The sequence below is a fragment of the Puntigrus tetrazona genome, chromosome 23 (genome assembly GCF_018831695.1).
Source record: "Puntigrus tetrazona isolate hp1 chromosome 23, ASM1883169v1, whole genome shotgun sequence".
Classification (NCBI taxonomy): Eukaryota; Metazoa; Chordata; class Actinopteri; order Cypriniformes; family Cyprinidae; genus Puntigrus; species Puntigrus tetrazona.
This window is the reverse complement of record NC_056721.1, coordinates 6,289,689-6,315,838: the sequence shown is the minus strand read 5'-3', so window position 1 is coordinate 6,315,838 and position 26,150 is coordinate 6,289,689. Positions and strand designations below refer to the sequence as shown.

The following is a 26,150-nucleotide window of genomic DNA, read 5'->3' as shown; positions in this document are numbered from 1 at the left end:
ATATCAGGTCAGAGACACAATTCATTTTTACCACAATGTTCAAGTGAAACCTAATATTGCTAATGGTCACATTTAATAAGTGGGTGATATGTAAGTAATGGGCAGTAACTACAAATAAGCTAGAATTTCACATAAAATAGATTTGCATCTGTTCTTTAAACTATGAGGAGTCGTTCAATAAAATATTTCAGTACAAACTGCAGTCTTAGTGCACCCTCACGTTCTATAAAGTATTAAGATTAGAAATCTGTAGTTTGAGTACATAGCTGTGACGACGAATTCAAACTACTGTGTCTCACAAATCACTTTCACGCTTAAGTCCCTAAATGACCCACCTCTTGAAATGAGGCAAGATTTCCCACACCAACCCTCACATAATTTTACACAGTAAACTAGTAAAGTGCCCTAAACCACACAATCCCTTATACTGTAGTCACAGAAAGAAAGGAATTATATAGTCTTGTACCATCTGTTGACATTGTGCCATGTGTCAGCAGCTCCTGAATGGTCATCCAATTGTCAAATATCCTCTTGTTCCTCCTCTTCATCATCTTTTTACGGCTGAGCTGGATAATATCGGGCTCCTTCTTGTCGTCCAGTGCTGCTGCTTGTTCTTTGCTCTCTGTGCAGCATTGTTTTATGAGTTCCCGCCGCTGGCGCTGTTCTTTGGCTTGTGCCGCATGTTGTTTGCGCTCCTCCCTGTTCCAGTATCGACCCAGTTTTAGTTCGCTTGCTGCGTCGTCATCTGTAGTTGCGCTGCAGCGTTCTTCTCGAATGCGCAAAGCTCGTTCCTTCAGAAGCTGGTCTCTGATGGGCCTTTTGGTAATATACCGTGTTCCATCGCTACGGATCTTTACTTTCCACCCTGTCTTAGGCCTGGACTCCGTGGAGGTGGTTTCTGTGTTCTTGCACAGGCTGGCTAAGCTGACTTGACTCTGGGCATATTCCACAGCTGACTTCTGCTGGATAAGTTGCATGTAGCTTTGGTAATGCTGCGCATGGGCTGGGATGTAGGTGTTCTTGTAGGAGGAATGACGTAAGGATGTCAGAAGACCCTTCCTGGGGTTCTTTTTCTTACTCTGCTTTCTCTTCCCCTGATTTGTAACCTCTGGATCTCCAGGTAAACTCTTGGTAGGGCTAATCTCCTGAATGGGAGAGAGGTTATGTTTGGAGCATGTTGTTGTTGAGTTGCGTCTATGCATGGGAGAGCCTTTACCCTTGTCTCCAGCAACTATCCTTTGGGATTCAAGAGAATCTGGTTCCAGAGTAGGATGTAAACTCCAGGAGCTCTCTCCAGTGTTGTAAGCACTAGTAAAGCCTTCGTTGTCCACTTGATTATTGATGAGGTCCTGATGGACTTGCTCAAAAAAATGCTTGGCACTAGGTTTTTTGGCTTGCTGATCACTACCTTCAGCCTGAAGCCTGTGTGCTTGTATGATGCTCAGGCATTCCAGCTCAATGTTTAGCAACTCCTCATTAAGCCTCTGAATCTCCTGATCATCACAGTCTACATTAAACCCCTTTCCATACAGTGTGGCATCATGCTCCAGAAATCCCTGAAGACTGTTACCATTCACCAGAGATTTCAATTCAAGCAGTTTCCGAAAACGCTCACATGCCGTGCCAGGTATACCAAGAAAGTTTCCACTGTCTCCATTGTCAGCTGAAAGAAAGGAGTCGTTGCTTAAGTGCATGTCTCCACTTTCGACGGTGTCATGATTATAGTTGTACTTCTTGTGGTTTTCTGGGAGAGTCTCACACAGGGAATTCTGGTCATCCCCCAAGATGTCCTGCTCTGAGCTTTCATCATTACGAGTGCTTTCATCTGTGCGGCCCACACCGCTGTCTTTCTCATGCTGGTTGGATAGTAAAGTAGCCGTGTCTGTAGTGCCTCCATCTTCTTCATTTGTGCTCTGTTAAAGAGAATGGAAAGAACTTTTAATAGCTTGCAAATCACTTTAATAGTGAGGATAGCACCTTTTAAGTGAGCAATTACCTGCTGACTTGACTCTTATTAGCTTACCTGCTGCAGCATACTTGTAGTGAACTCCTTGACCTTGTGATGTTGCTCCTTCAGTTTGCCCATATGCAAGTCATCTACTAAGATGTTTCTATCCTCCTCCAACCAGCCAACATCCTGCAATCCATAACGAAAGGCAATGTCTTTTTTTTTTTTCAGTCATGAATGTCCAAACCTGCTGCAGGAATGCCACCTTCATGCACAATTTTGGTACAGTTAGTTGAGGTTTAAATTGGGTTTGAGCTTAGCTCTGCAGAAAAGTAGCCCTACAGGAACATGATTGGAAACTCCTTAAATCAAATGTAATTGACCAAAATCTTTGTTCAAGAGCACAGAACAGTTAGCAAACCTGACTTTCTGGTCGAGCCACTAGGAGTGTTACATTCTTACTCTCCACCTTGGTCAGGAGTGTCACTGCCTTCTCGTGGCTCTGGATGTTCATTCCATTGATCTTCAGCACATGAAGAATCAATAAAATAAGTTTTGTTTTATGTTTGGGACAAAACATTCAAAACAAACCCAACAGAATAAGTTCTACCTGGATAATCCGGTCTCCTTCCTGGACTCTGCCATCTTTTGCGGCAATTCCTACTGGATCAATCTAAGCAGGGAACGAACAGTTTATTTAGCCTTAAATTGAAACACTCGAGCAAGTACTAAACCAAAGATGTAATTATTGAACAAACTGCCTGAACAATAACTGAGAAATTCCCACTATAGAACCCTACCTCGCTAATATAAATGGCAGACTTCTCATCATCCGTCTTGTAACATAACTTCAGGCCAAGCTTATCCTGGGTGGTTTTCCTCTGCAGATCCACCTCCTATTAAAACAGGTAATTGATTTTGATGACAAAGATTTTGCATTTTATTCAATGTTAACATAAGCCAAAGCCAGCCTGAGAATTTGTAGTGATTGCTGCACTTATATAGATGATGATTCATTTGCAAGGTAAATCCATGTGTAATTAAAGTGGTGTTGGCAAAATATTAGCGGGTATATGAAATCAAAATTAAAATGACCTCAGAAGACATACAGAGTAAACATGATTTAAACATTCATTGCTCAGTAGAGTGAGTGAATACGGTCTATGCAAACACAATACCTCATATTCCACTCCTCTACTCCCATTGTCTTTCTGTACACCGTCATGGAAGTCTGAGGGGTAAGGTGAGTCACGTCTTGCCATTTGAAACCTTCAATACCATGAAAAATTAGCATAAACAAAAGCCCTATTTACAGAAAATCGTATTTTAAAATGAACATTTGTGTTAAGATTCTTTGTTTTGATACAGCTGGTGAAAGAAACGATGATTAGCACTTACAGTGAAGGTGAAAGAAAACTGTCCAGCAAAGCCGTATGTGGTGTTGAAGTCTCAACATGTTTCAAGGTTTTCAGCGTAAAGTTGGTTTGAGTACTGTTGTCCATTCCTTGGGTTGCTTTAGGAGACTTGCAGGTCATAGGTGCTGTCCTGCGCACTACCTGAACCTCCATAACGTCTTTGGCAGCTTGGAAGGCCTCTACTGCTTGATCATGGGTGGCAACAGAAAGGCTTCTTCCATTTACCTACAGAAAATCAGACATGTGGGACAAGGTTTTCAGAAAAACAAACAGCATATCGGAACCTGAATTAATACTGTAGTTTGTTTGGGGGTTGGTTTGTGTCTAAACTCAGACAATAAACAAACACACTCTCACATTGAAGTTTAAATGTTAACATGTTTAAATTTGTTAACATGTAAATATCTGTATGAACATCAACAAGATTTAACATCAACAAGAGTCATAAACTGAACAAGTTCACAGACATTTAAAATGACAGTACATGAGGCTAAGTACGGTGACCCATACTCTGAATTTTTTAGACACTGTGCTTTTTATTGCCCTGGTCACAGAGCAATACATGTTTATGGTTCATTGAACAAGCATGAAAACATGTTTAACCCATTTCCAATGAATATTTGGATTTTACAATTATCTTTAAAATCTAGGTCTGGTTTCACAGACAGGGCTTAGAGTAAGCCAGGATTAGGACATAGTTCAATTAGGACATTTAATTTTTTTTCTTTTATAAACATACCTTAAAAAGATGCGTGTGTGTGTGTTGTGTGCGCATGTCCTCAATTTGCTGAGTTAGATGTGTTTCCAACATTTTTTGTTGACCCTGGAACAATATTTTAATCCAACCTGATGACTTCACTTTATTTATCCCTGTACTTAAACCTAATCTCACCCATAGGTACTCCCTAAAATGAGAGGAAATCAAAGAAAAATGATACTGATGTGCAAGCACCAAACACTGATTGTAAGCCTAAACTACACAAAAACTATAAACTGGTACTTCAGATTGGTTAATGTTGTTCCTGGGTCAACAAAGATGATGCAGGAGCATGTTGCACTTGTTCTGCACTGGTGTGTTTTATATATATGTGTGTGTGTGTGTGTGTGTGTGTCCGTGTGTCCGTGTCCAAGACTAGAATGCAGTGGAACAATGGAGATGACTACTAATGTTTGTTTTTTGCTGTTTGGTTTGTCTCAAGATAAAAATATCAGTCAGTGCAAGTTTCAGCTCAGACTTACGTTTTAGTCTTACATTTAAGCCTTATCTGTGAAACCGGCGGATAGTGTCCTAAATAAGGATTGTTTCCTATTTCGCTTAAATTTACGTGAATGAAAATGGAATCCAAAATATCTCAGTTTGCATTTTCCTTGGGATTCGAACCCATAAACTTGGCATTGCTTTTCCATGCTCTACCAGTCGAGAAGACTTAGAATTATATACAAGATCCGTTTCTACAAAATTGACTTCACATTACACAGTGATCTTCAACAGGCTGTAGATGTATAATAAGAAGCAAAGTATAGTAAGAAGCAAAACTCTTCTATATACCTCTATGGAATGCGAACCAAGCATTGATATTTATATATTTATATTGAAAATACACTTAATGTCACTTTAATTGTATGCATTGTCATACCAAATCTGCAATGTATACTGAGCTTGAGGGCCATGTGTGGCTGGCTGTACATTAACCTTAAAACCAGATCTGAGGTCAAAATCCAAAAACATGCTGAGGGGATTCAGGTTTCCAGGTAAAGCAGGTTGGACAGCTGAGGACTGTTTCACACAGCAAACGTTTTTTTTTATTTATTCAATTAAATCCTGCTGTAAATCTGAATATAAAACTATAAATAAACAGGTGGATGGTACAGACAAAGCAAGTCTAATGCCATCTTTTCAACTCCGTTAATTCAGTTAATAGGCAAATAAATATTTGTAGCTGATATATATATATATATACACACACATAAAAACAGAACCTGCAAGATACCTGTTAATGATTTGGTGACCAAGAAGAAAAGTCTTAAGGCAAATGTTGTCATATGAAACACTGACTGTTTGACCTAAAAACTGTTCATTTGGCTAAACATTGAAAAGCCGTTCTTCAGTTTGCAAGGACAAATGCACGGAGATATTTATGACCGGAAGCTGGGTTTTAACATTATCACACAGTTAGTGAGATTTCATTCATTGATTGAAGTCCAACAGGGTGTGTAAAAGCTTTTGAATTGCACAAGGAAGTGGCTATGTGCCAGTAAGCTAATGTGAGAGAACTTCATTTATCAAAGCGCTGTAAGACTCAAATCTCAAAGCTAATGTCCTCAGGGACCTCGACTCAATCTGCTGTCTGTTCTGGAATCTTGCAGTGGCAATAACACACATGGGAACTTTGTCAGTGTGCCCATTCATGTGTGAGCTGACAAACTACTTTAAATTCACTCACTCACACTGTTTTTCTTATGCCTTTTGGCACACGGGGCACAAAATTCAGTGCATATACTTGAGTTTAATTCAACGAGACATCCTTTGCCTGACTACAGCCACTTTTAAAGTTGCAATAAAGCAAGACGCATTCCGTATATAGTGGTTCAGTTAGTTTGATTATAAAAAATACATACCTGAACCCTTTTTCTTTTTTTTTTTTGATGAAGTAATCAAATTAATCTCTTTTATTCGAAAAGCATGGCATTCTGCTTTTTGCCTACTTATCTCTTTTGTACAATATATGTAGGCTGTAATCTCAGCCCGATCTTCGTATATATGTTATGATCCTACGTCGTGCGTAAGTATTTTATGAGTTGTCAATTAGTATGAAGTTGTACAAATGACCTACACCTAAAGCTACTTGTCACTGGGGTTTAGATAAATCGTGCAAAATTGTGGAGCCGTACGAATTTGTATGAATTAGCCATCACAAATTGGTCGGGGGATAGCGTAGGTAATTTCTAAAAAGTACCAAAATAGCTTAAAATCAGACACTTAAATGTAATGTATGAATATTCATTTTTGTCGAATTTTGCTAGTTTATGCTAAATGATGCACTAAATACAGTTTTAGTAGATTTAAGTTAATTAAGCCAGTTCTAAATATGCACAAAAATATGGCTTGGTTCATTTTAATATTTGCATTTAGCCTCAATTTTTCTTTTTTAGCCTCTAAAAAAAAGAGTTCAGTTTACACTTTCAGCCATACAGGAGGTCATCTGGAGGTTAAATTACAGCGGGAGCTAATTACTCAAGGATTGTGGGAACGCCACTGATCTATAATAAACCAAACAAACATTCATTAAGTATTTTGATGAGACGCCAAACATTTCTCTTCAGTAGAGTGTGACCCTCTCATAACCCTGTCAAATGTACACAGTCTCCAAAACACATTCCTTCCTTCGGCAAAATAACCTTTCGCAACCTTTTTAGTATGCAAAACAACCACCAGAGACAAGCAGCGTAACCTCACAGGCATTCGAAATGTGTTCATTCAGTGGTCTTAATCAAATTATGATTAATTCAATAAAAAAAAATGAATGGCATTTCTTAATCAATCGGAATTTAATCATACAAACACGCCGTTACTCCCAGCGTACGTTAATGAGGAATAAACTCTGACAAGTCAACCAAAACTCAACATAACTTCACAACCATGCATGCTTTTTTTGTTTTTGTTTTTTTTACCTGACATGTGCTTTGTAGTAGTTTGTATTGCTCATCTGACCGCTGTATAGTACAGAAACTGCAGCCCATGGTGGAAGCGCATCAGCAAAGAGTACGCCGGCTCCAAAACGTGATCACAAAAGAGACCGAAGCCTACAGACACAACAACTCCAGCGTGAGTCTGTGTTTGTGTCTGTAAGCCACGCATGTGAGAGCTTGTTCCCTCCTCCCATTCACTGCAGCCATCTCCCCCCTCTCATTAAAAGGAAAGCGTTGTCTATATCCTCAACTATGTTGTTTTTATGATCACACAAACAAATCAAACCCATAATCAGCAATGCACCACATTACCGAAGATTATAATAACCACGTTGCTCAGGTGTGGTGCGAAAGGGGCTGTTTCGCAATGTGCGGAAACAAGTCGTGAAAATGTTTTGTTGGGGGCCAATTAAAAAGCTCACTTCTCCGATTTCTACCAGCCCGTCGATAAGAAAATTCTCGCCGTAAGACGAGCAGCTTTTGTTATGTTACAGCGCTCGGCAGCGGTATACGAGCACAACCGGAGGGTGTTGTTATTTGCTATTCCTCTGAAAGCTTTGGGCTCCGGCCTGTGATGTAATGTGGCATGTCACAGACAGGGTAAAGGGTAATAAGGAACATCACGCGCTCATCGACTCGGACCACATCACTGCAGAAATACGACTTGAATGGTTCATGTTATAAACAAATGTATTTCCTTTTCATGTAACAACAACCGCTATGGTTAGTTTTTGGTTTTTTGGAAAAGACAATATTACTTTTATGCAGCAATGAGGCATTAAAACTGATTAAAAGAGACAGAAATGTCACAGATTTCTATTAAAAAAAAAAGCTGCAATTTTGAATTTGCTATTTAACACTAAAATCCTTCCAAAAAATATGAAGCGGCAAACTGTTCTCAATACTGATGACAATAATAAAAAATTCTTGAGCAAGTCAACATATTAGAAGATTTCTGAAGGATCATGTGATGCTGAAGACTGGAGTAACGGTGATGAAAACTCAGCTTTGCATCAAAGGAATAAATTATTTAAAAAAAAAAAAAAGTATTTTTAAATTACTTTAAATATTTCAACACATTGCTGTAGTATTGATGAGATAAATGCAGCCTTAGTGAGCATAAGAGACTTTTGAAGACATTAAAAATCATATTTAGTGTAAAACAATTTTTGTAAAACATTTTTCGTCAAGCCTTTTTTAAAATTTTTAACATTTCATGAGGCATATTGATTCAGTTGCCACACTCTGACTGATTCAGTGAGTTCGTTTATATTTGCGTTTTTAAAAAGTTTCATGAACAGACCCTTTGTCGTTCACACAGATCCACAGAGATGTCATATGCATGCCAGGCCACTAGCTGGCGATGACACGTACTTATAAAGTGAAGATGTTTTCACAAATCCACATTTTCATAGTTTACAAGGAAACAGTAACAGCACCATTTCAAACGAACGGCCACCATGAAGAAGTTCTCCATTTTTTGTTAAAATCTACGTTGTTTAAACTTTACAGAAGGCTTCACCTGACTAATTCACGAATGATTCATTAAAAGATCCGGCTCATAAGAGTCATTTGAATTAGACTAGACACTAGTGGTTCTGTATTATTCATTTTATAGCACAGTGTTTTTGTGAATTACTGAAGATTCAGCGATTGAGCACCAGTTGGGAGCTGTGGCTTAACGCTCTGACACGTTGAGCTCTGGTGCTCATGTGGGCGATGCGACTTTGAATCAAACATGCGATGTCTGCGGATCCTGTAACCCTCCTCATCACTTCCTACCCTATCTCCATTACGCTACAACAAAAAAGGGTGAAAATACACATTTGCATATGAAAATACCAAGTTAAGCTTGGTGAAAGGGAAGAAAACTAACAGCGTGGCAGACGCTGTGTAATCCTGGTGGCAGTCAGCCATGCAAACACGCATGACAACCAGACACATGGTGTTCTCTGGCGGACGAAAACGCAACATTCAGCCCTTCCAGATCACGGACCGCATGCAGTATATGTACTGGGCACATACTTAATATGTATGCAAACAGTGAGGAAGCAAATGGTAAAAAGCAGCAGTAAAGGGTTGAAAGTCCCTTTACACTTATGTGTACTGATATCCAGATATCATTAAGATGTTCCTCAGGGTCTATATAATCCTCTCATATAGCTCAGTGCTCCATCAGGCTAATGAAAATCTCTGCTTGAGGTTGTGTATCACCGAGCTGCGGTGTCTGCCTCAGAGCATGCAGCCAACTTAAAGGTGAAGTGTGGGTTTTCACATTTTTCAACCAATTATTTTTGCAATTACATTAGCAAAGTGGTGCAGAAATTAAACGCTCCGCTTCTAAAAATAATCCCGTTGCACGAACCTCCATCGTGCAATCGATGTTAGACGTTCGTCATGAAATTTGCAGCACTGGCGCACTATTGAAGCAATTCGTTACGGAAACGGAGAGCTTTATCAGCTCTGTGCTTTGTAGGGATCGGTAACGTCTTCGGACAGCTGTGCGGTAGTTCACTGTGGTCATATCTTCTATTTCTGCCTGTAAACTGAGCAGAGATGATTCAGTTTGTGGAAGAACACAGTGTCAGGACTGAGTCACCTTTTATGGCTGCGCGGAGAGAAGCTCCGTCTCTTTTGAACATCTCAGGAAAACCATGACTCACACTTCTGTTCTATTCTGTTGTTCTATTATAAACCATCTGGGCCGTTATGTGACAGCGCTAGAAATCCTATTCTATTGTATTAGGCCCCAGATAATCATACACTACCATTCAAAATTGTGTGAAAGATTATTACAACTTTAAAAACGTAAATAACATTTAAAATAACCTAATATTCTGTAGACTGTAAAGCACCACATGATCCTTCAGAAATCATGCTGATTTGGCCATTTATTTTTATATTTTTGTGGAAACCGACATTTATTTTTGTTCAGGATGCTTTGATGAATAGAAAGTTTAAAATAACAGTATTTGTTTTGTAACATAAAAAGTACAATTAATGCGCTATAGCTAAATTAAAATATTAAATTGTTGCACCACGCGGAAATGAAACTTTTGTCACTTACTTGTTTTAATCACTTACTCCCAGTGTCTTAAATTGAGTTTTTAAGGGTTTAAAAAAACGACATGAGGATGAGTAATTGATGACAGAATTTTAATTTTGGGGTGGAGTAGCCTTTCAATTTCTTTCAAAAATCCTACTGACTCCAAACTGTATGACTTTGTGAGTTATGAGCTATTATTTGCTTATTACTATTCAGAAATTCCTTTATCAAACACACCTGCTATTGGCCATTTTATGCAAACAATAATTAATAATCCACAGCTCATTAGTCTTCGGCACTAGTAACAGCACAAGGTCATGGGTTTGAGTCACTTTACCATGTCTTTTTACTCTTAACTGTGATAAAATCATCACTTATCACTTTCATGGTATGTTACATTTATTCCAATGCTTCAGTGAATCACGATTCTTGCTGTACTCTCCACAATCACTTTCTACCTCATCATGAGATACTCTCTCGACACATCGGCACAATTATCATAATAACACATTCGCACAGCACTCACTCAGGATTTCCACAGAAGACAAACCTGTAAACCTGTTTTCAACACCCTGACATGAAAGCACTTGCCACACTGACATTTTGTTGTGCACTTTTAGGACAACTTGTACAAAAACAACCACAAATAAACCCATTAAGCTTCCAGGACCAGGGCTTCAGCTTCTTTCAAACACAGACTGATTTTTTTTTGCGTCTGTGGGCTTTGTATTCTTTGTATTTGTCTGTCAAGGCACCATTTAAAATGCTAATTTTACTTCTGTTAAAAGGGAATATTATATTCCGCAAAAGAAAATGTCAAAAAAAGAAATGTATTACCTCACAGATTTTTTTTTTCTATTAAATATTATTATTTTTGGGGGTAAGCTGTCCTTTTAAGATTCAGTCACAATATTACAATTTTTGATGATATATTCAAAACAGCTTATTTTCAAAATTGATTAACAGGTAAACAAACAGCTGCTGGTAGCCACTGACTTTTTATTTTTATTTATTATTATTATCATTTTACAAAGGAAGTCAATGACTACTGGCATCTGTTTGGTTATCAACATTCTTCAAGAAACTATAGTATAATTAGAGATGTTTTAGGTGCAATCATACTTGTTTAATTAACCCAAGCTCATCGGAAATACTACCTGAGCTACATCCAAAACATACCAACACATACAGTTCACAATGAAATCTATGAAACTGTAGTAAAACACTTTTTTCATCCTTTATTACAGACGCAGATTATTGATTATTAAAGTCTTGGTTCTTTCACCAATATGACCTCAAAACACATTTGCCACAGTGCACAATTTGTAAACTAATATATTTTTAGGACTGCATATGTACGGCTTCTCTAATGCAGTAAACTCGCTCAGTAGCTCACCTGGTACAGTACCGAATGCGAGATGTGGAGCATTTATATACGAGATCTGTAGACAAGTCATCTAAATGGACATGGTTGCTTCAGCAAATGCGTTTCTATCTCATGTTGCTTTTGTTAACACTGTAAGTTAGGTTAAGGTAGGGTACGGTGTAGGTGGTACTTTATTTTCAAAGTGGTAAAGCACCATTCACTGGACGTTTCATTTCCAAACCGATTCAATAAGTACAACAATAAAAAAAAAAAAAAGTCACACATATTCAGAACAACATGATGGAGAGTAAATAATGAAGTTCCATTGCTTTAATGTACTGCTGAATATGAGGTACTGTAAACAGACAGCGTGTGCGTCGCGCCCCGATCATCATTTGTTAACACCAGGTGAATTCACAATTCAACAGGTCTGGTCGGTTTTCTGGCTATTTATATAAGATGACCTTACAAGCTGTGAGAAGGAAAAGAGGTGCTGCTTGTCTTTATTAAGCCATGAAAACATGCCTTTATTACTTGGAAAAACTTGCAGGGGAGCGCTGTAGCGGTTTGCTTTGCAAAGGCATGCCTTTCAGTCCAGTGCTCCTAAAATAACACACATTCACAGAATTCAAGAGAAGGTACTTCCTTTGAGACTAATCACGCTTTCAAGTTTTAAAATGGCCTGAAAGGAACAATGGGAATAAACAATCGTACAGAAGAGCCGCTCGGCCTTCTTTCCACAAGAGAACGGAGGATGCCAAGAAAAGCAAAGCTGAACTTAAAACCAGAGTCCCATTTCACTGGAGGCCAATTCAGAGGAAATTCTGGCCACCTTAACCTGTAGTAAATGGATGAATCTACAGGGGTCTGCATTCACAATTCTTTATACCTCTATCCATTTCAGGCTCATTAGTGTCACCTTCTGGGATACAAACGAGGAGAGTTGCAAAACAAAGTGATTCAATATTTTTTGTAAAGAAGACGTTACAGGTACAACTAAAACTGAACTTTACACTTCCGTTCCATTCTACTTCCTTATACACATATTCAAGGCGCAAATCGGTATTACGTTTGCCAGTTCGGTCCAGATTCATCATTCGAAATTTCTACGTTTAATACGTTCAGAATTCTACACTGTTTGTGCAATCGGCGACATCTGTATGGTTGTATAATTAGCAAACACTGTTCATAATTCAGAAGTAATGAAGGCGTGTGACATTTGAACTCATGCGCGCTACTGAAAATTAATGTGTGGCTGCCCAATACACAATGTTTTTTATTCAAACTCTCTTTGAGATGATCAGGCATAACAGAGATAAATGTCTATAACTCTATATTTACAAACCATAAATTAATTAATGATAATTAATATTTACAATACACTGATATTTAGACAATATTCATGGATCTGGGATATCGCTTCCTAATGTTTAATACATTAACACGAATCCATATCAGTCGACCGTTATTAATCTTTCAGACATGTCTTACTCTGTCATAATCTATATTTAATAAAACCAAAGACTTGCATTCTACACGGCACATCGTGTATTCTGAGTCTCTTTTTAGGTTTCTTACAGAATTTTAAGTGTAATACTTTGCTCTGCAGGCCACTGAGGGGATTTCTCACATTTTTCCTTCCCTGAGAGGCACAAGCAGTCAAATCTGTGGAGCACAAGAGCTTCTCTGTTCCAGACTTTTTCAAAGTGAGCTTGCCAAGCCTACAGTTCTGGCTCTAAAATGCATGATCTAAAATTACCATCATACCACCAAGATTTTTAGTATCTAGGTATACAGTTGTGTGGTTATATGGGTGAAGTTGTGTGAATCATCCTAATTTCACTACTGCATATTGCACGCATATAGAACAATAATTTAGGGTGACGTTTGTGTAAGTATAGGAGACAAACCCGTAAATGTTGGGGTGAGACAGACACGTAATGATTTCCTTAAGTCGCACACTTTTGTTTGAAACCATCCATTTTCAAAAAAAGTGCTTTTCAAAAACGGAAATACCGTAATTCAACCACAGTTACAGTATAAACCAATCATCTTTTCATTTACAGTGACTATTGTGTTTTATTACACTAATAACTAGAAAATACTGCATTTTCTGGCACAAATAATGATTGCCGTGCCACATTTCTGAAGGCAAAAATTCATCTTAGGTTCAATCTGGTTGTTTTTAATCAGTTCCAACATCTTTAGATATAGATTTGTGTTCGTGTACAAATGTTTAATTTTAGTTCAAAAGTCTGTGAAAGGAGGAAGCAATTTCAGTTGCTTTAGGCAAAGAGCGCAAAGACATCAACTTACATAGTAATTATGGCATATTTCATGATTTTGTAATTGTGCCTCTCAGATGAACACGAAATGGCCAAGAAAGACTTAAACCCCCTGATTTACAGGATTTACTCTGGCATCAAAAGTGACGCCACTCCTAACACTTTGTGTGTTTACGTGGTAAATGACACATAATATTCACATCAGATAATCTCCTGCACATGACAGCATAAACACAACACACGCATAATTTGATGATAAATTACTAGAGGAATGTTCATAGACCTGCTTGAAAGACTGATGAATGCTGACTGATGGGAAACTCATCTCCCTGGTTTTGTTTATGGTCGTTTTGAGATTACCATATTCAATTAATAATCTAATGTCAGCTCTGATCTTCATTCCATCTGACTGTTTTATCACATAAAATAGCTAATACATATCTGGTCTCAAGCATTTATGATCAACAACGCACATGAGCATTGTCAGGAGTGTGGAGATTTGCACTTAAATATGCCTGCTGCCAACACAGCTCAAAAATAACTTTCAAGTGAGATGCTTCCTATGCAGATATCAGCAGGCTAAAATCACGAGCTACAAGTCAAATCGTGCAATTCAGTCTCCAAAGTCTCGGACCTCTTGAGGTTGACTCTAGTGTTAAATGCGTCCCTCAACATTAATGTGAAACGGGTCAAAGCATCCGCATTTAACATCCTTGTGATGTTTCTAATGATATAACTCCAAAACATGTGTTTGAACCGAACCAATGAATTGCTGTTTGTTCCTTTCTCAGGGTCTAATGAATCTTCTGCTGCAGCTGAGTGGAGTCAAACATCAGTTCTCAAAGAAACTGTCATGTAATGTGCCTTTGCTGAAACGCATTCCTCAAATTAATCTCATTAGTCTCACACACACACTTAACTATAATTACTGTAAATGTATTGCATGTGAATATAATAAGAACATTTCACAGTCATCATGACTTGATTAGAAACAGCTTTAAAGTATGGACCATATACGCTGAACAATATAGCATATACTTTGAATTTTTCTGCAGTAAAGCATCAGACGTAGCCAACAGAATTACCATCTGAAAAAACAGATGCATTAATATTAAATACAGATGCAATAGTTATCAGATAAAAAACAAAAACATATGTCATATCATTAGCAAACATGCTGATGAAAATGCTGTTGTTTTAAACTTCAAAAATCCAGAAAGAAAATGTATCACGGCTTTTACAAAACAAATATAAAGCAGCAAAACTGTTTTGAGCAACAAAACAATATATAAGTTTCCACTTATATGTTTCTACTGAATTTCAGAATTTCATTTCTACTGAAAACTTGAGGAATGATGCTATAAATTTAGCTTTGCCTGACAGGAATATATTACATTAAAAAACAGAAAATTGTTACAGCGGATTGTAATAAGGTCCAGAAAAGTATGAGAGACATCAACTAAAATATTCCATCTGCCATCAGTGGTTCAACTGTAACGTTACGAGAATACTTTTCGTATGCAAATAAAACAAAAATGATTTTTTTTAACATTCTGTGTTTGCTGTGACACAAGGATGTGCTGTTTGCGTTCAAATCAAAGCATAAATATATATATTGAGGCTGACAGAAGAATGTACATAGTTTGCGTCTGTTGCGCTACAGTAATTCGGTGCCAAATTCCTGAATAAAGTCGTTATTTTAGTTTCCTGTCCTTACAAAAAATATTCTTGTCGCTTCATAACGTTGCAGTTGAACCACTGATGGCAGATGGACTATTTTTGATGATGCCCTTCATACTTTTCTGGACTTTGACATATCACATGGCAGTCAATGGGCCTCACGGTTTTCATCCAAAATATTTAAAATCAGGTTCCGAAGGCGAACAAAGCTTTTACGGGTTTGGAACGGCATGGAGGTAAAAATTTCTGAAAAAAAAGAACAGTGTAAAAATCAAAAATGAACAATGTAGCAAGACCACTGCATTATGTAACATACAAGCTGTACAACACCACAGGTTTTTTTTTGTCCTAAGGCCCAACAGAGTTTGCATTATCTTCATTCCCCGAGCTTGCTTTCGGCTCAGTGACCATTGTCAGAGCCCCGTTTCCTCGTTCCTCTAATCTTTCCATGATCTTTTCTGATGTTTTTCTCTGTATCTTTAATCTAATTCACCACGTGTTGTGATTATTCTAAGCAGCAGTTGGAGATTTGAAGTCGAGAAAGGCGGTGTCAGGGTTTAACTCGCATAAACAGCACACCGAGATCAAAAGGAGTCTGTCTCAACACTATTTCTCCAAAGAACACAGAGAAACTGAGGTAGACCTCTACATAAAACGCCCAGGTCATAAATGAACATTAGACAATCGCTTAACAAGGACACATCCTTGTCTCTGTAATGAGGACAGAGTCCTTTTGGTCCCACAGGCTTTTGCCGTTTTCGGAGAACGTAAACGGCCACAGGAGGGATTTTCTTCTGAATGTCTTTCCATTAGGAGAGTTGTTCTGTGGTCTGTCAGGTTCAAAGACGAGGCCTGACTTACAGAGAGCTTGAGAATAGCTGTGTTCTTCAGAAACTAGAAAGAATTTCCCTCCAAACATATTTCCGATTTCTTTTAAAACCGCTCCGACCCGGATCGTTGCCTTCTACCCTGGTTCTCCTGTAGGATGCAACGGACCCCCTATTGCGAGATGTGAGCACAAAGGATGTTTTATAAACTTCGCAGGCTAAAATATCATTTCTGTCCTGCTGACACTGACCTCCCAGGCTGGTGGTCTTAACCTCTGAATTGGCTCACAGCAATTGTTTTCGCCACACACCGGTGGGCTTAATGAAAGCATCAGCGGAGGAATGCTTTCGTAACCCCACAACCTGAAGGAGGAAAATAACGTGCTTGCAGCTGTCCTACCCGTGTATAATAACTCAGGAGAAAAACATTCCAGTAGTTTGTTTTTCCAGATTTACTGGATGTCACAAACATGCTTACTGTAAATGAATCACCTGGGTACGTCTTTTAGCATATGCAGGGAAGTCTTTAGGTAATCCGTCCACAAACACCTCGAAATGTCAGCGCGACATGACTGGGCAAGCAGATCTTACTGCTATACCACACAGCTGATAAACGAAGAAACACAAAACTAAAAAACGAACAAACAATTGCTCAACAAAAAAAAGAGTCTGGCTTCAAAGCTCACATTTTTGGATTATGTGCATGCATTTTTATATAGCTTCCAAACTTAAATGTTTTGCCATTATGCAGAGTTTGGTCAGAAATTCTGCTGTCCACTTTGAATTTGTTGGCTAGGTAAAATTATTAGCTATTTAAAAATGTATATTTTTTTTTGGTTAAGCAGCAATTTTAGTTGTTGAGCCGTGCTAACCTTTCTAATTGCTAATATAGTCATATGTAAATGGTACAGAACGAGGTAGTATAATATTCATAAGCATCTATCAAAAAAAAAAAATACCATAAAAGTAGAAAGCAGTATTTGACATCCAAGTATTAAATGCACTTCAACAACTTTGCATGACCAGAACAAAATTCAAGTCACTATTCACAAAAAGGAAAAAATCCAAAACCAAGGCTTCACAAAACCTTAAAACACACCATAGAAGACATATTAATTACTTATAATATATAAGTTCTCCTTTTGTGCTTCACAAAAAAAATGTCACCGCTGAACCGATTGTACCTTCTCTGTTTATAAAAGCGAGCCCTGAGACCACCACAAAAGCTACATGGCTGACTTCCTCTTTGAAACCAGCAGTTGTATCATGCATTCTTTGGGGAACAAATCGAGTGTGATGCACAGATTTCAAAAGGCACTGCTGCTATTGTTATGTTCGTCACGTCAGACAGACAGCAAAGAGCCCACATGAGACAAAATGAGTCGAGAAAGAAATCATCATGCTCTGCTCTGCTCATATAACAGGCCACTCAATGAAAATAAAGGCTTTTTCTCAGACATTCAACGACAAGCCGATGTTTTAACAGCATTCTGGATAGACGCAGATGTCACATTTCGTAGGTATTTACAAGCTACTTACTACATCTTGATGTTTTTGTTTTGTGCCCTTATAGAAAGCGTTCTCTTTTATATAAGAAACGCTTTGTTCCTGTTAGATATCTGAAACAGTACTGCTGGATGAACAGACTAACACCCTTTTTAAAGAAGTCTGCCCAGTGTGAAATCAACCTACAATGGCGCCAACATTGTTAGTCTGACTCGATCTGACAAATCTAACAGACAGACTGTGAAAACATTGGCACCAGTTGAGCAGCTCAGACTAGCGGTATGATGTCTATCTCCTTTGGCTTTCATCTGTCTAGTGGTTGTCTTGGTGACCTTTTTCTTCCACAGTGTGGGGTTTGATTGCATCCAGCATTTTGGTCTTCACCCTGTTTGTTTAAGAGGCTACTTGCGCTACCTGCGATTCACAAGCTAATTCTGCATCCATAAAATCAACTGACAGACCTCGATGATCCTGTCGTGAACATGCAGCCCGGCCTTGTCAGCAGCTCCGTTTTCCACTATCTTGGATACGTAGATGCCATCGCTGAAATCCCCCTGCTGCTCTGCTTCCTAAGATAGAAGCAAATGTTGAGAAATTTTAATTAGCTTGAATTCGATTTGCATAAAGAAATCAATAAAATGAAATTGAATAAAAAGATGTTCTTTCATTCATGACAGTGTTTCTCAGCCAGCGGGCCTCAGAGAATTCACAATTTAAAAGTAAAGTTTCATTAAATATCATATATATATATATATATATAACAATAATAATAATAACCAATAACAAAATAACTAATAATATCAAAAAATCCATAACTATTGTTTTTATTGAGGAACATATTAAATATTAAATGCATAAATTGTAACTGTAAACATACAGTTACAACTAAAAGTTTGAAAACAGGCATTGTTACAAGACAATAGCAAAAAACCTATATATTAACTACAAAATATATGGATGGCACTCGAACATAAACCTTTGAAAAAATAAATAAACTTATTCTAAAAAAAGAAAAGTCTTCATCATATACTGCATTGTGATAAATATTTTAAATAAAGAAAAGAAGAACAGATTTTATTTCTTATCTTGTAAGCCCCTTCATGCGGTTCGGCTTTATTTTGAAGACTTAAATTAGAGCATTCTGGGAATTAATTTGAAATATAAAATGCTCTCTCAACTTAATTTTGAATGGAGCACGAGCCTGACTCAAGGGCACGCTCTCTATGAATAAATGTATGTATAACATGCATAAACTTGCATTGAAAAAAAGGTTAAGCGCGGCTGTCCATTAAGACGGAACAGGTGGTAAACAGCCTGTGGTGATTCTCCACTAGATTAGAGAAGAGAATGTGATGCGAGTGAAAGCCAAACCCACAGCTTGCTCTCCTCTCTCCACTTGGACACAATCTATGTGAGAATTTAATGGCTCCCACGCTCGCATTTCACACAATGTACTCGAGAGAAATGTGTGGAGCTCAAACTGTGCAATCTGCAATTATCTTTTTACATGTGGCTCGGTTGCTGATTTTGTTTTTCTTTCTTACAATGGAGGGGACGGTTGAGTTAGGAAAGACCGCGCAATGCCGTCTCTGGCTAAAAGACGAACTAACCCGCTTTTACAAATGTGCTCCGTGGCGTTACGGTTTTATTTCTGTCATCTCGACGCAGTACGAACAGGGTGAATTGGGGTTACTTTCCTCCAGTCGATTTCAACGGCAACAAGTGCAGTCAACCTGAATTTAAAAACTGAAAATTTCACTACTTCGTTTTGACATTGTAGCCGATTTCGTATCGTGCGAAAGTAAACGGCGAACATAACCCTCTAAAGGTCAAGCTTTCTCACACGAAGCCACAGTAATCAATGGCTTCAGAAGACTTCAAATATAGGCATACGGGCAACTTTTATGATACTTTTAAGGTGCTTTTGGTTCCTGATGATTAAAAATGTGCATTTTAGGTCTGAATGAAACTTCTTTGCACAGTAAGCTTACGTACCCCACACAATCTTCCTCCGATGATACTGAATCCAAGAGATCCCGATGATGTTCTGCGGAGGGTGACTTTGAGGCTCCTCGTTTCTTCACCCTGGGTTGCGTTAGAGGACGAGAGAAGCAGAAAGGAGGAACGACATACTTCAGATGCTGCGACAGACTGCTACAGCAGGTTTCAACACAGCTTCACTGACCCTGCTAACCATCTCTCCCCTAAGAAGCAGGGCTCTCTCCATTAGCTACCTAATGAAACGGCAAAGCCGCATGAGATTCAGGGGATTATCATACATCAAGCAGTGGAGACAGATCACACCCTCAGAGACACCTGGCGAAATCACAGTCAAGGTGCTATAAATGTCTGAAGATAATATATGAACGCGCGGCCAGGTGTTTACCACGCTCACGACACGGCAAAGCGTGTAGAAGAAATTACGGTAGAATTAAATCACACTGCTTTCCTTCAGATCAGGGCAAGAATATCATTATTTATTGCTGGTAAGAGAATTTTCGGTTTGTAAATTCACTCCCCATCAGCAGCAGAGTAGAGGAAGTTGATTTCAAACCCTCAACGCGATTCAGTTTTCAGGATTATTTAACACCATTTGTTACGTACAAGGAAAAGGCGAGTAAAAGTTAAATCCGTATTTGTAATACCGCTCCATGACAGACGTCGAAATCTCTCGGCGGACGCGTTTGATCAGCTGTCATGAGGCAGATGTGGCCGAGTGAATATCAAGGCAGGGCCTGTGACTTTTCAAGACTGACAGACTTAAGATAGCCTTAAAATATCTGAAGTTAAGTAAGCTGTCTATCAGACAGTGCTAGCAGTGGCATCCCCCGCTGAAACGGCAGCTGCAGGCGGAAATCTGTCACAATGAGTGAGATGAGCATCATGAGCTCTTGATTAGTGTCTGACTCAACCACAGAGAGCGGAGAGAACAAGAACGGACTCTTTTATTTACATATTATGTCCTTGAAGTCCACAAGACATGCCTCCCGTCAACTCGATTAGACTTAAAGTCTTCATTTTGTTGAATGCTTGTATGTTATGGGAGACGGTGTAATTATGTGAACGCATTTGAATGCAGAAAGAGGACTTTTTGTTTTGTTTCTCTTGTTCTGATCGAGATCATTCAAGTGCGAATGCTTTAAACTGACATCAAAATGAACTGACAGTGCTGGTTTGGTGAGAGTGAAGTGTTTCGGGTTAAGACGCAGTCTTCACAGACTGAAATCGTAGCGTGGATCAAATCAACAGATAAATCGTATTATATACACGAGTACTTCATGATTCAAACTTCATTCAGAGGATTCAATTGACTATTTATTTATGATGGGATACTGGAGCTTATACTGTATCCGAAGGGTTACTTCTGTGTGAAATAAAAGACGATACTTTGAAGAATGCTGGTAAATAAACAGCTCTGGGTCCCATTGGCTTCCACTGTATGGTCAAAAAGTATAAGGGACATCAATGGGAACAGAAACCTTTTGGTTACCAACAATCTTTAAAATATCTTCTCTCAAGTTTTAGCCATAGAGACCGAGAGTGAGTCAATGAGAACATAATTTACATTTTTGGGTGGACTATCTCTTTAAAAGGCACTTATATGAAGGTTTTAAGTTTAAGTGACAGACTGTGCGCCCCTCAATCTACAGTTTTTGCCTTTTTTAAAGCGTTTTAAAAAATGAAATTTTCAAGTCGTAGCATATAAGTCGTCATATTTTTAGCAATATTTAGCCTACTCCTGGGCATAAAAGAGAATACAAAACCACCTGTTGTTCAACAACACAACAAGAACTGTATACAGTATAGAAACTAATTTAAACTTTCATGCCAATGGTTCAATGTTTGCATTTGTTTTCAACAGCGGTGTGAAGGATATTAATTAGTCTTAAAAACTGCATAATTTTCCATAATACTGGATATTTTTTTACTCCGCTTGTGTCAGCTGGTTCTGGTTGACACTGTCAACACGCCACACTACAATTCAGTGTTAAATTGACTACCTTATCCACATTTAATATTGGCTTCCCACGAAATATCCATAGTAATATTAAGTAAAATGTTTACGACACGTTACGACAGTATCTTTGTTTCCATGGATTCAGCTTGTCGCAGTGCTATCAGGTCTAATCGAGTTCCCACAGTTTCTTGATCAGTAATTAAATCCAAAATAAAAAAAGGCTATTAACTTCGCTACAGGTTGTCACTTTGATTTACCTCACACATTTAAACGGAGGTTTCGGGTTGATTTTTGTTACACCGCTCGCTCCAATCACACACTGACCTTGTCGAGAGGCACCCAGCTGTTGGACAGCGCGTCAATCCTGCTCTTGTACTCGGTGATTTTCTTCTGAAAAGTGAGCGCCGTGATGTGCAGCTCGCAGTGGAGCGCGGAGAGCTTGGAGAGCAGAGACCTCTCCCTCTTACCGAAGCTCAGAGACTGGCGCTTCAGCTCCTTCTCCAGACTCAGCGCTTTGGTTTGGAGCAGACCGCTGTGCGCCTTGAGAGCCTGGAGACAGCTGTGACCCCCGGACCTCTCCTCGAGGGTGAGCGCGAGCCCGCAGCCGTCCCTGCAGACCTCCAGCGCCCGGCGCTCGCATCCGTCCCGCATGTGCGAAGCCACGTCCTTCAAGCTGAGCACCGCGTCGCATCCTTCGTTCCCGCATCTCACCGGAGAGAACTCGCACGTCTCCGCGTGCTCCGGCAGATGCTGGAGCTTCATCACCCGGTCGCAGCCTCGTTCGCGGTGGTCGCATTTGATGTCCAGCTTGAGGATGAGGTTTTTTAGCGGCAGGACGCGGTTCAGGTCTTTGGTGGAGATCTTCTGGCACTGGACCGGGCAGCTGCTGACTTTGGAGAGCCACTGGAGCGCGCAGGCGGCGCAGAAGACGTGTCCGCACGGAGTGCTCAGAGGATCCTCTAAAACTTTCCCACACAGTTTACAGATCAGGTCCGGATCCACGGGACCTTCGAAGCGGTCTAGGTCAAAGCCCATAATCTTGAGTTCTGGGACGATTCAGCAACAAGGAGAGAGCTGTCAACCCACGCGCACGAAGTGAGCGATTAAACTACTAGTTTCACTCAGGACGACAGGCGCGAGCTACCGTAAACACTCAACGATGAGCGCGCGATTAAAGGACGTGGATGAAGTAGAGCCTAAAATATACCACTGGTGATAAAAAAAAAAAAGGTAGCCTAATGGGGAAAATATTGAGAAGATGTGCATATGAATAAAATTATTAATAATTCTTCTTGTTTATACGTTCTTCCTCCGCTCTCACCAAACCATGCAGAAAAATAATGTGCAAAAAATACAGTAAAAACTATTTTTTTCTTCAGTTTTTCATCAATTTTAATCCACGTGATCCTTCTAATATTCAGATTTTAATTTTAATGATCAAAACAATTGTGCTGCTTCATATTTTGTTTCAGGATTGTGTGACCAATAGGAAGTTCAAAAGAAAAATATAAATAAATAATATAAAAATATAAATATTATGCGTTTAGTTACACTTTAGATCAATTTAACGTGTCCTTGCTGAAAAAAATATTAATTGCATTAAGTCTTCTTGTAAGATTATGAGTTTTGCATGTAAGAGTTTTTGCCTTGGGTGTTTTTTTTTTTTTTTCTGTATTCTGTAATACAGTTTATCTCCTTACTGTTCAGTAACTATTATTTTAGTTATAGGAAGCAAATCATTATCGATAATAATATAGTATTTAATATATATATATATATATATATATATATATGACACTAATTAGAATAGGTGTTTACTTCTGTATAATTCATATAAATATAAAATAATAATACATATATAAGGTTGGCGTATTTAAACACGATTAAAACATTATTAAAATTAATAATTTTCTGACAGACCAATTTAGTTCATAGTGCTCTCTGCTAATACAGGAGAAACATTTTTAGTACAATATGATATTTCATCAAGTTTATTTTATACCACATCTCCTGGCCACACATAGACTGTTTGTACATTTTTTTTCTTTTTATACGTTTCAGAAAAGTTAACACATCTCATCCTATAGCACGACCACGCCTAAAAAGATAAAGCAAGCCCCACTTTATCTCAGCATCGCATGCCCGCCGAATAATAAAGAGCACGTTTAAGTCAGCAGGATGTTGGTTTAAGCCGCAAGTTTGTGGCCTGCTCGTTCCAAGCGTGCGCCGCCTCTTATCAGGCCCACATTTCCAAAGCATCAGCACTTGCCCGATTCCCCAGCGCGGATCCGGCGCTCTTAATACATTTCCAGCACGGGGTCAAACGGCAGAAAAAGTGTTGCGAGAGCGATGGGTTACAGCCTTATCAAACTCGTGGAGATTGGGAGGTAAATCTTCAGCGTCTTACATGACAGCCGGCTGTTTTGCTGGAGGGAAAAAAGGAAGATGGAAGACTGCGGAATAATTAAAGGCTATCTGTTAGGCATGGGCTACGAGGAACAATTCATTAACATCTCGTTATTTTTCAGCACCTAATTAAAGGGGAGGTAAAGGGCACCGTTTAAAGGCACGTGTGGGTAAACAGCATTTATCTCGACCTATTAGGTTTATGCGATTCTCAGACAGGCCGTTCGAGAGTTCACCTCGCACATAAATGATACCGAGCTTTAAAAGACCTGTCTGGATATGGTTCGCTCGCATTGTTGCAGAATGATTTATAAAAAGGGACAAACGTGGGCAAAAAAACAAACATTTCGAGATAGCTAGCGTAGGGGAAAAACGCTGAATTATGGGATCATGTCTGGTCTGACATTAAAAGAAATTAATTGTTAGAAACACAACAACCGTTTTTGGGTTTTTTTACGTTTGCTTGATCTAAAAAGCCTGCAGATAGAGCGCAGATGGTTGGCTTCATTGTCTCATGTACTTGTCAGAGACTGTGTTAAGTGAAGTTTAGGAAAGATGAAAAATAAACCGACAACAGACCACATCTGACAGCTAATAGTGAAAATGAACAGGCATCGCAAGTCAAAAATGGAAACATGTAACGACTTAAATTGTCACCTCGTTAGTGTGATCTGATGCCTTGAAGGAATCGTTAACTCAAAAGAAGAAGAAACTAAATCTGTCATTATTTTCTCAAGTTCCAAAGCCATGTGAGCTTCTTTATTCTGTGAAACACAAAAAGTGAAGTTTTGAGTAAAGATGACTTTTCTGTATAATAAAAGCGGACAAGGTTTAAAAAAAACAACAACAAACAAACCTATATTCTATTTTTCATATGGTATATTCTCTACGATAGATCTGTGTGAGCAACACGATGAACTTCAAATGATTTTTTTCCTACAAAAAAAAAGGCACTGCACTTTGCAGTTTTTCAGTACAAATATAAAATATTTTTAAAATCAACGTTTATTAACATTTATTTAGGAAGCAAAATGTATTTATACATTATACACACACACACACACACATACGCACACACATACACACACTGACCGACCCAATTTTTAAGTTTAAAACACTCAATTCTGACAATTTTCATAAAACATGACTTAATATCTTATCATTTGGCCTTTTTCAATAAACGTATCTAATATTTGAAGAGTACTAAGAATACCGATTAAAAAAAAAGTCATTTTTGCCATATGGGTTCAAAATATGAAAAAAAGAACAGCTTGGACATTCTTAGAATTATTTATTTATTTGGCTGGATAAACCATCCTTTCAACAAAATCAACCGACACACAGAAAACAGGAATATTTTTAACATAAAGAGAACATCATCGGTCCTACTCTCTCAAAGGAGCACGCAGTGCTGCTCTGTATAATGCCATTATTAATATGACAAATGTAACGTATGAATACAGAGACGCAAGCAGTCAAGGAGAGATTCTTGCCACAGGCTAATGTTTGGCAACCTATTTACATCTGCAAGAGGAAACAGCTGCTGAATTATTGTGTGACCTGATGACTCACGCGCCGCTACCACACATTAAATCCTCTGCCTTGAATCACAGCCAAGCCAATATATCCATCACATCCACAGGCAGTCACTCACTCATGACCGGTGCTTTGTGTGAAACGACGGAGACAGAGAAAGAATATGAATGTGTGTGTGAAAGGAGATTTTCTGACACACACACACACACACACTCTTTTTCTTTAAACTCCATTTCTGAGCAGATGAAATACTGCTAACTGCATCTCTGGTTATCTGAAGCGGCTTGATTCAGGCCGTACAGAGCTTCTAGATCCAATTAGTTCCCTAAAGGCCCATTAGAATGAGTAAATCATGCTAAAAATCTGCAGGGCTCACAGCGCACTTCTTAAATTAACACTTTCAAATGCTTGAAGATGGTATTTTTTCTCTCACGGCTCTTATCTCGGGTAATTTCGGCTCCTGATTACACAGCAAACCCCGCCGATT

The 26,150-nt window shown here is 38.7% G+C and overlaps 1 protein-coding gene across 2 annotated transcripts; it reads right to left on the bottom strand.

Annotated features, from left to right (window-relative positions):
* Positions 1–140: 140 nt before the first annotated feature.
* pdzrn3a (PDZ domain containing RING finger 3a) lies at positions 141–23,128 on the bottom strand. 2 transcript variants are annotated; one of them, XM_043225145.1, is made up of 10 exons: positions 22,046–23,128; positions 19,759–19,848; positions 18,225–18,332; positions 3,347–3,588; positions 3,127–3,217; positions 2,749–2,844; positions 2,559–2,621; positions 2,370–2,471; positions 2,024–2,137; positions 141–1,913 (listed from the first exon to the last, which is right to left on the bottom strand). In XM_043225145.1, exons 1-10 carry the CDS (start codon positions 22,754–22,756, stop codon positions 423–425), a joined length of 3,108 nt encoding a protein of 1,035 aa, XP_043081080.1. In that variant the 5' UTR covers positions 22,757–23,128; the 3' UTR covers positions 141–422. The 2 variants fall into 2 exon arrangements, with proteins under 2 accessions (XP_043081080.1, XP_043081081.1); XM_043225146.1 differs by lacking the exons at positions 2,370–2,471; positions 2,559–2,621; positions 2,749–2,844; positions 3,127–3,217; positions 3,347–3,588.
* Between the last annotated feature and the right edge of the window lie 3,022 nt (positions 23,129–26,150).